General features: G+C 52.1%; 1 protein-coding gene across 1 annotated transcript in view; it reads right to left on the bottom strand.

The window, feature by feature from the left end:
- Positions 1-1402: 1402 nt before the first annotated feature.
- The window catches only part of ACAD10 (acyl-CoA dehydrogenase family member 10), a gene marked incomplete at its 5' end in the record, with an annotated part of 45529 nt that continues 36980 nt past the window's right edge, over positions 1403-9951 (bottom strand). The window contains 8 exons of the mRNA XM_079717725.1: positions 1403-1580; positions 2183-2260; positions 3270-3413; positions 5180-5352; positions 6054-6212; positions 7120-7210; positions 7334-7471; positions 7967-8107. Of these exons, the coding sequence (XP_079573851.1) occupies positions 1440-1580; positions 2183-2260; positions 3270-3413; positions 5180-5352; positions 6054-6212; positions 7120-7210; positions 7334-7471; positions 7967-8107 (1065 nt within the window). The 3' untranslated portion in view covers positions 1403-1439. The remainder of the gene's footprint in view (positions 1581-2182; positions 2261-3269; positions 3414-5179; positions 5353-6053; positions 6213-7119; positions 7211-7333; positions 7472-7966; positions 8108-9951) is intronic.

The raw sequence follows: 9951 nt of genomic DNA, 5'->3' as shown, positions 1-9951 counted from the left end.
AAGTCAGGATGCTAGAACCCTGCCTGAGTTTGCAAAAGGTTGTTTGTCAGTGTGGCTGGTGTGACAGCAATTCACTGGGGGGTCTGAATTTAACTTTACCTTTCGTGAACAACAAGCAGTAGAGGGCCTGCCTCCCCAGACCACTGGGGCAAGAATATCTGGGGAGCCCTTTCACAAGCCCCCCATGACTCCCCAGTACCCTGAAGGTGTGTGGCCCTGACTGCAGCAGATGGGCACTCTCTCCGTTAAAGCAGTTCCCTCAAGGGGGTCAAGTCTGCAATGCAGCAGACGCTGGGATGACGGTCCCTGCCCATCTGGTCTGACCTGAAATGGGCAGCTGATGGCCACATCATCCCAGATCATGAGATTAGCAGTCCAGGTCCTAACAGCCAGTGGCTTACCTCTGACTGCCACCTGGGCTCATGGGACACCCATTCCTTGAAGAACTCAGACCTCAAGTGAGTGAGTATGTCCACCTTTCTCTGCAGGGAGAGTACTGCCCTCTGCATTGTAATTGCATGTTGCCCACCACCTCCCCTCCCCGCAAACATTCTGACTATAGAGCAGAGGGAGGAGTGGGCCTCACACACCAGAAAGCCGTGGTCCTTTGCTGACCTTTACATGAGCAGCTGTGAGGCGGCTGATTCGGGACCAACCGGGGTCACCGTGTCTGTGCCCTCCACGCATTTGGGTGGGCCAACGCACTGGGCAGGATCTTGTGTAAACTCAAGTACGAGGAGGTTCCTGACGTACTGAGACAGGGGAGCTGGGGTGTGAGCCTTCATTCTCCATTCTCTTTGTACGATATAGAACATTCGTGATGTCTCTGAGGTATATTTTCTTGTTCTTTCATGTTTCCAAAGTCCCTTTCCAAAATAAGACCTCAGTGTTCTGTGTTTTGGACATTCAAAGGAAGAAAATCAGATGGCAGTGGCTTCATGATTGGGGTTTCATTCCATTCTCCCAGGAGCACTCCCGCCCTGAGTCTGTAGGCTGCAGCCATCAGCTGGGAGCGGGGGTGGGGAGGCGCGGAGCAGGAGGCCCCATATTGGGAGCAAGCACGGGCACCCCACCCCAGCAGGACTCCTAACATTCGTGCAGAGTCCCACAGCCTTTACGCGCCACAGCCAGAGAGAAGGGGGCCTGGCTGCCCAGCCGGGCGCCTGGACTGAAGACCAGCTCTCCACCCTCTGTCCTGAAACCCACTCAGCTCTCAGCTAATCCCCTCCCTCCTTGTCTGAAACAGGCAACTCCAGGCTTCTCACAGAAGTGTCTTCTGTGGGCATCCACCGAGGCTGAGTTCACAGTAAGGATGGAAGGACAGAGCTGCCGGGCAGGGTGCAAAAATCACACATACCAGGTCTTTCAAAGCACATCATTTAAAGTTTTGGGCACCACAGGCCTGACAGGGACGATCTGGCTCCTGCAGTCCTGCAGGTCTAACTGCAGCGCTTCAGCTCCATCTTGGCCACTGCCACCCTGTGCACCTCATCAGGGCCGTCGGCAAAGCGCAGGGCTCGAGCCCTGGTGAAGAACTGAGCCAGCGGGTAGTCGCTGCTCAGCCCTGCTGCTCCGAAGGCCTGGCAGACACAGGGCAGGAGGGGAGGAAGTCCTGGGTGAGCCCTCGTCTCTGGGAGCCCCAGGAATAAGTGCCTGCTCCTAAGATCTCAGAACGGCTCATAACAGCCGCCTTCCCAAGCTTGTCCCCTGACACCTGTGTGATAATGATGTTCTGGAAGACTTCAGGTGGGGCCGCACTTGCCATCCCAGGGATGCAAGACTCCCACGTCTGCTCTGCTAGGTGCCTTCTGCCATCGGGAAATCCCTCTGTTGGGGCCAGGGATTGAGATTTGGGAAGGAGGCATCCCTGCACAGTTAGGAGGCTGGGCCTGCTGAAAGAAGGACCTAGGTTCCCCAAATCTGAGCTCAGCTCCTTGCAAGCTGAGTGACCGTGGACAAGTCACTTCACTTTCCTCTGCTTCTGGTTCCACATATTCAAAATGAAGGTAGGAATAGAACCCCTCATAGGGTTGTTCTGAGGAGGAGAAGGAAAGTCACATGTGGTGAGTGTGCGACAAAGGGCGGCTCTTAGTTTACAGGAGGTTGGGCAGCTGAAGGAGAGGGAGTTTTGCATCTGTTGTAAATGATTCAGACGAATCAGCGACCCACCATCTGCGCTCACCTGAATAGCACGATTAGTCACTCGGCAGGCCATGGACGGGGCCACCATTTTAATCATGGCAATATCCAAAGCTGCAGCCTGCAAGGAAGAGGAGGTATGGTTAGGAGGGCATAGACCCGAGGGCTGAACACTTGGAAGAGCGATCAGTTTCACAGGGAGGAGTAGAAACAATAGCTCAGAACAGAGAGCTGAGGTCCCGCTGGACCACAGGCCTTGCCTGGTGCGTGGTCCCTGCCCAGCACTGATGGGGTGGGGTAGGGGACAGCGGGGTGACTAGGAGGGGACTCGGGATGTTGTGCGCTGTGGGTGGCTGTCTGGTCAAGGAAAGACTCGGGGCGTCTTCCCAGGTGACAGGCAGCATCGCCAGCACACACAGGGCAGAGTGGTGAGTGGCTTGTGCCTCATTCAGGGTCACGGCCAGCTCTGTTTCCAAAGGGTAAGTGGAACAAGGCCAGCCAGGACTCTGGGGAATTGAGCGGCAACCATCTGCCCTCAGTCTGGGATTTTAATCGAAGCCCCCGAGAGCCCTCATACCTGGCACTAGAGTGCCAAGAAACAGGGAACTTGAGCCTGGGTCAACCCACTGCTACCGAGGCCTCTTGGCTAAGGGGTGGAGGCCCCATGGAGAGATGGAGAAGGCAGGGGTCAGCATGGCATAGTACCTGGCTGTTAGAGGCCCTCAAAAAGAGCCATTTAAAGAATAAAGTCACACTTGAAAATAAAGCTTCTCCTCTGGCTAACTCCATGGCTTACTCTTAGTTTGCTGGATGCCCGGAAGTCCGGGTGGGGCCGTAGCTCAGGCTGGGGCCCTGGGGCCCTATCAGGTCCACTGTCTTGAACCTAGAAGGTCACTGGGTCAGTAAGACAGAAAGTTCAGTCCTCTTTTATTGTACCTTTTCCATTTTTGAAAAGCTGCCCAAGTAGTCCCAAGGAGAGTTGAAGCAAACTTATTGATGTCAAGGAGCCAAGTGCTTTCTCCATGGTTTGCTGAGTGGGGAGGGAAGAGTCAGCATCTAGACATTCCTGGGCCTGCGTCCCTCACCGCGACCTCAGGACCTGGCCTCTGTGAGGCCGCTCGGCCCCCTACCTTATTTCCCGCCACGTCCATGACATGGGCAGCTTTCAGCACCAGCAGCTGGGCCTGCTCGATCTCCACTCGGGACTGGGCAATGTCTGCCAGGACCGTGCCCTGCTCTACCAGGGGCTTCCCGAAGGCCACGCGGGACTTCACCTGTGGACACAGGAGACAGGACGGGAGGCACGGGGCTGTGCCCTGCAGAGGAGGTGGGTGGAAGCACACAGGAGAGGGCTGGAGGGGAAGGGGGGCAGAAGCGGGACCGTGCAGCTCCGGTGCCACTTTGCCAGCTCTCCAGCCACTGGAAGCTCCCAGGGAGAAGAGCCAGAAGCAGACAACGTTCGTGGGCACCGTGGAGCTAGTCAACGTGGTGGCTGCACAAATTACCTCCAGGAACCCCTGTACTCCAGCCATTCCGCTCCTTCTGGGCAGGCTCGGCTGCCAGGCAGGGACAGTGCTTGACCTGAGCTGCCTCTGGCCCAGGGCTACTCTGGGAACTAGGCAGTGACTGTGGGCACCTCACACAGGCAGAGGAGGGCGCCCTCTGACAGAAGGGCCTGCTTCACGTCCTGGGGTGCCCTCAGGAGCAAAGTCCGGGTGCCAGACCCCCCTCTTGGGCAACTGTTATTGCAGTGGGGATTCTACAGTCTTTGAAAGTTATAAGCAATCAGAAAAACTTATAAGGGACCTATCCCCCACCCCCCCTTTTTTTTTTTAACTAAAAACAGTTAATGACACAAATAATATTACTCATGGCAGAAAATGTATCCATTTTCAGACAAACAAAAAAAGAAAAAACATAAACACCTGGTATTCCATCATGTAGTCACACAATATTTGGTGGACACCTTTTTGTATGCATAAACATACATATGCAGTTTTTACAAAAATATGGAGTCATACTCTTTATAATGCTTTGTAGCCTGGCTTTTTTTTTTTCATTAAGAGCATCTCTCTATATATCAAGAAACAGATTTCTACAGCATCATTGTGGAATTTCACTGCATGCCCATAACCAGGATTATCTGACCAGGCTCCAGTTGTCAGCCTTATAGGTTGTTTCCAATGTATTATAGTCATGGCTGTGGTGAACCTCCTAGTATTAAATCTAATTACTCTCTTGAGACCAAGTCCTATGAGTGGAATGGCCACGTCAATACTATGGTACCTTCTAATAAGACTTCTGACACGTACAGTCAAACTGCTCTGCAGGATGGGACTGGAGACTATACCTGAGCTCTTAAGAAAGGAGCATTTTCTTTAAAAAACAAACAAACAAACAAACAAAAAACCCAAAACCAAAAAACTACTCAGTCTCAACTAAAAAGGTTGAATCTCAGGTTTGCTCAGTAATCTATGCACACCGGACCATCTCTGTTCTTTGGACAGTATTTTGTGAGATATTTTGGAGGCTCAAGGGTTTGCTTCATCTTTGTGAAATTGATATCACCAATCTGAATTACCATTGCCAGCAAGAGCTTTCTTTTGTGTGGGCTTGCAACCTTTGAGGGGGTCAAAGAAGAATCAAGTTTTGGATGTGCTTGGGGAGGAGGATGGCGCAGGGCTGAACGCTGGAACCCTAGGTTCTCCCTGGTATCTGATTTTTAAAGATGACCTGGTAGCAGGAATGGTCATCAGTAGACCATGACCCCGTGGACCTTGGAACCTTGCCCGCTGCTGCTACAGAGCCTGGCCTTTTTCCTTCTGGTCACCTCAACAGAGTGAGGCCCATTCTGCTCTGAATTTGAAACTTTAGCAAAGTAGCAGATGCAAAGCAAAGACAGGGACACAGCTTCTTGTAAAGAATATCACCTTGCTTCACCTGCTAAGTCTGCTCTCAGAAAACAGTTAGGATTTGAAGTTTGATAGGAAAACAGATGGGTCGTTCTGGTACAGAAACAGTCGCAAAGGGAAGTACTCACTCGGGCCTTCATGAGCGCCAGCGCCCTCTCGGAGTACCCGATCAGCCGCATGCAGTGATGGATCCTGCCAGGACCCAGTCGGCCCTGGGCGATCTCGAAGCCCCTGCCAGGGCCCAGAACCATGTTCTCCTTGGGCACACACACCTGCTCAAACAGGACTTCGCCGTGGCCACCTGAAAGACCCAAAGGGTACCCATGAGCCATCTGCCTACTTGTTTTCCTCAGATGTGTTTATCTCATCTGCTGGCAATGAGTTTATCTCATCTCCTGCCCTTTTGTAGCCTTCTAACTGGAACATGGTTGAACATGTTGAACAGGGAGGGAAGGAAGGAGTCTCTTAAAGATGGGAAATAAATCACTGATTTATAATATCAAATGGATAGTTTGGCATTCCTTTTATAAAACATGACTCTAACTTAAGCTGAATCTCCTTGGCGGTATGTGACTCTAATAACGTAGTGATCCTACAGAAACACCCAAGGCAGAACGTGAACACCATCAGCAGAGAGAAGGAGCCCCTGTGAGAGGACTTCCAGGCCTGGAGGTCGGCTGTCCACCCTGGGGTCTAGAAGAGAAGGTCTGGGGGGCACTTCCTGCCTCCTGCTCTGTCCTCTGTGGCCTCCTTACCTCACAGAGTCCGGTTTATCTTCTAAGGATGGAAGAGAAAAAAAATAAAGGGATAAATGCCTGTCTGAAATTTGCCTGCATGGTTGATACTCATGGATGGAGTTGAAATGCAGGAGCACATGGCCTTCCAAATGTCATCAGACCCTTACAGGTGTTACTTCCTGCAGTGGAAGTGCTGCCCAAAACCTTTTCCCCAGGCCCAGACCCAGACCCACACAGAGAGGCGAGCTGCTCCTGGGGGGCCAACCTGGTGCGTCCTCCAGCCCATATACCGTCAGAGGCCGGATGATTTTTATCCCCGGGGTATCCATGGGAACCAAGAGCATGGACTGCTGCCGGTGGCGTGGGGCATGTGGGTCTGTTTTTCCCATAAACACGCAGAGTTGGCAGCGAGGATCCAGGATGCCTGCCAGGAGAAGAGAGAGACCCCATCATCTGACGCGAGGCCATCAGATCTCCTTACACACGCAGTCCTGGCCCAGGGAAGCCGAAGCCAGTGAAGAGAGGGCCCTTTAAGACTTCACATGATCAGATGAGGACATGCAGGCCCTTGACCAGCAGTGAGAGCAATTGGTTTCTGTGCCAGTGAGGAAGGAATCCAACATCCTAAGAGCAGTTTTTTTTTAAAGCACCAAGTCAAGTTGAAAATGTAGTTTGGAGACAAGAAGCTGAAAACTGCTACTTTATTACTGGCAGCCTGTTCTGCTTTTTTCCCACAGGCAGTGGAAACATGATGGCTTTGGGCACAGGCTTCAGAATCCTGCCAGCTTTGAACTCTGGGTTCCCTACTTGCTAGTTCCCTACTTGCAAGTACCTTAGGCAAGTGACTCAAGTCACTTCTCCATCCTAGTTTCCTTCTCTGTAACATGGGGATAATAACACGGACCTTCTGGGGAGGGGTGGGGACTCAGCACATATGGAGAGCCCTGCAGAGTTAACGCCTGGTGAACAACAGGAGTATGACCAGCCCTTCTGCTGAGGCACACCTGACCTCACAGCACGGAGAAGCCATCAAGGAAGTGACCTCCTGCCTTTCCAAAGGGAGATGCCCACAGCAGAACTGAGAGAGAGGGGAGTGAAGCAGAGGTTCCTGGGAACTGTTATGTGGGGTCACCTGGTAACCCACGTAGAACCTCTGGTTCTCCCAGGGTTTGCTGCCTTTTCTGAGAACAGACACAGAATCTCCTTTGCATCAAATGGAAATGAAGCTAGTCCCTCCCACAGTTTCTCAGAAAACAGCCGGGCAGAGAAGACATGCTTATCAATGCAGACCCACATAAGTATGATTGAAAAATGAATTTCAGGCCAAATACCTGAGATCCACCACTTGTGACCATTTATGACATAAAAGCCATCCTCCTCTTGGATGGAAGACTCAATGTTGGTGGCATCTGAGGAGGCAACCTGAGCGACAGCACATTCTGATTAGAGCTGGTCCTGCAGTCCCTGATGGCAGAGTGCAGATGGGGTCGGGCGAGGGTCTGGCCTGATGAGAAGGAGTAACTGTGGGTGACCCAAGCAAGGTACCTGGGGCTCAGTCATAGCAAAACAGGAGCGGGCCTTTCCCTCCAGCAGCGGAGTCAGCCAGCGGGCCTTCTGCTCCTCGGTGCCGTATCGCACCAGAAGCTCCATGTTCCCTGTGTCTGGAGCAGAACAGTTAAAGATCTGGAAAGGAGAAAAAGCAGAAAGGTGACTCCCATATCCATATTCAAAACTTCAAACACCCCAGAAGCAGGGACCCGGGCTCCTTCCAAGTCACAGGCCCTCTGACACCCTCGTGAAAGTCCTTCCTCTCCCCAAGGAAATGCAAAGACCCACGACATTCTGAATATAGCAGCTCAGAGCCCCTGAAGCTCAACCACGGAGCTCCTTGGGGGAGAGAAAGGAGACTGGAACTGGTGGGCTGGGGCCCATGGAAGCCAGCCAGGCTGTGCTCATCTGGGCCCTCACTTCCCAAGTAGATGCCCACCCCAAGCTGCTTTCTTGCTGTGGCTCCAGCCACCTGCCCACAGTGTCCTCCCCCATAAGAAGTCTGAGTTTGCATCAGTGCTCCTGAGTCCAGTACAGCTGCAGGGAACCCCATCGGCCCAGGAGGGTGGCTGAACTTGTGTGGAGGACAAGGATTTCCTCCCACACTGAGAAAGACATTAAAGAAGGTACCTCGGGAGCGTACAGAGATGTGCCCATGACCTCACAAAAATGTGCGTACTCTACGTTGGTCAGACCTGCTCCGTATTTTTTCTCGGGATCAGTCTCCACAGGTAGAAAAAGGTTCCAAAGTCCTTCGGCCTTGGCTTTCTCCTGTCACGGGAAAAAGAAGTCAGGGATCCACAGAGTGTGATTTCATTTTATTTTGTCCCGTGGAAAATAACGAGGCCAGTCCAAACCACCGGGCTGGATACAAACCCTGCAGATCTGTGGGAGGAGAATATGAGGGTGCCTGGAGACAGCCCAGTCCTAACAGTGACCGTGGCAATCAGTTCACTTCCCCGGTGTCCACATCCCAGGCGACCTACGTACACCACCTCCATCACTGTTAGCATCACTACTGTCGCCACGACGCAGCTTAGAACTCACTCCATGAGCACAAGAGAGTGATGGGTCCTTTAGTGAGCCTGCGGGGAACCAGCCTAGGACAGTTGGCGGCAGCCTCAGGTGCTTTGATGAGGTGCCTAAGGACATCCCCTGATCCAGCTTCCTTTATGAGGCACAACTTTGTTCCTGGGAAAGTAACTCTGGGTTTCTGAACGTAGCTCCCAACATGGAAACTAGGAAGTCTAGCCTGGGGGTCAGGAGCCCAGGCCCTGAGTCACACTGCTTGGTTCAGACCCTGCCCCACCACACCTGCTGGAAGACCTTGGGCAAGATACCAGAGAGCTCCACGTGGCAGTTTCCTCATCCGTGAAACGGGATGTCACCACCCACGCTATCAGTCATGGCTACTGAGTGAGCAGTAGGAGTGGACAGTGACTAACTGACGGGAAAAAGGAACCGCATGGAAAGGTTATCAGGAGCTCAGATTAGAGAAGGAGGCTCAGAAATGGACAGCAGCCCAGGCAGCACAGCTTAGGACAGACACTCTGCACTCCTGCTGTGCAGTGAGTGAGTGCCAGTTGTTTTCTCTCTTGAAAACACTGTTTACTCTCTCAGTTGCAGGAAGGGCCAGCCCGGCTGGCCTAGCTTGGCTCAACATGCCCACTTCCTGGCCGGGGGGGGCTGGGTTGGCACCTGGACTGACAGCTCTGCCAGACTGTGTCCAAAGGTGGGCGGGGAGGCCCCCAAATGAAACTGGGGTGCTGCTACCCAAAGAAAGGGCAAGGGTCTCTAGGCAGCCAACCAGTGCCCACAACACCCACCTCACTGGGTGGCTGGGGAGATGAAATGAGGTAACACACAGAATATAAAGTGCCGGACTGAGAAGCTGGGGGCTGTACTAAATATTAGTGATGATGGATATTCTTCGCACTGGGAGGTGACCAGCTGGCTGACTTTTCCATTACATTGGGCCTGGGCTCTAGGACATGTACTTCTAGAATCAGCACATACACTCGGCTCATTGCTGTGTTAAGCTAATTAGCTCAGAGTGCAACAACCAAGGAGAAGAAGGACAGATTAACTGGAACAAATGAATCAGGAAGGGAAGGGAAAAGTAGGAAGGGAAGCAAAGGAGTTCTGAGAGGAGGAAGAATAAGGGAATAAATATAATCATCTCCTTGTGGGAGGGGAAAAACCCACAGATTTGAGCCCAGAAGATCTGGATTGAGTCCAGGTGCTATTATTTCTAGCTGTGTCCCTGGACAAATTCAATTCCTTATCTTTAAATTGAGGTTCTTAATGCTTACCTCACGGGATTTGTGAGATGCCATGTAAAAGTCAAATACTTCTCATTTATGGGTAGTAATGACACTTTGGATAAAAGCCACGAGCCATAATTTCACCACACTCCCCAAAAATCTTAGTTGTCATTATGATTCCCATTTAGGTATGACCACAAGTAGAATGTACCCTAATCTAGGTTTTTCCTATGCCTTCATTTTAGAGACTAGAGATGTTTGCAACATGAGTGTGTGCTTTTCCGATGCTTCTGTGCACTCCACGGGTACGTCATACAGGCGAGACCTAAGTGTGCAGGCCAGTAGGTGGGG

This window comes from Hyperoodon ampullatus, assembly GCF_949752795.1.
Source record: "Hyperoodon ampullatus genome assembly, chromosome: 13".
NCBI classification, from domain to species: domain Eukaryota; kingdom Metazoa; phylum Chordata; class Mammalia; order Artiodactyla; family Ziphiidae; genus Hyperoodon; species Hyperoodon ampullatus.
The sequence above is the reverse complement of the archived record's forward strand: the minus strand, read 5'-3'. Positions and strand labels throughout refer to the sequence as shown.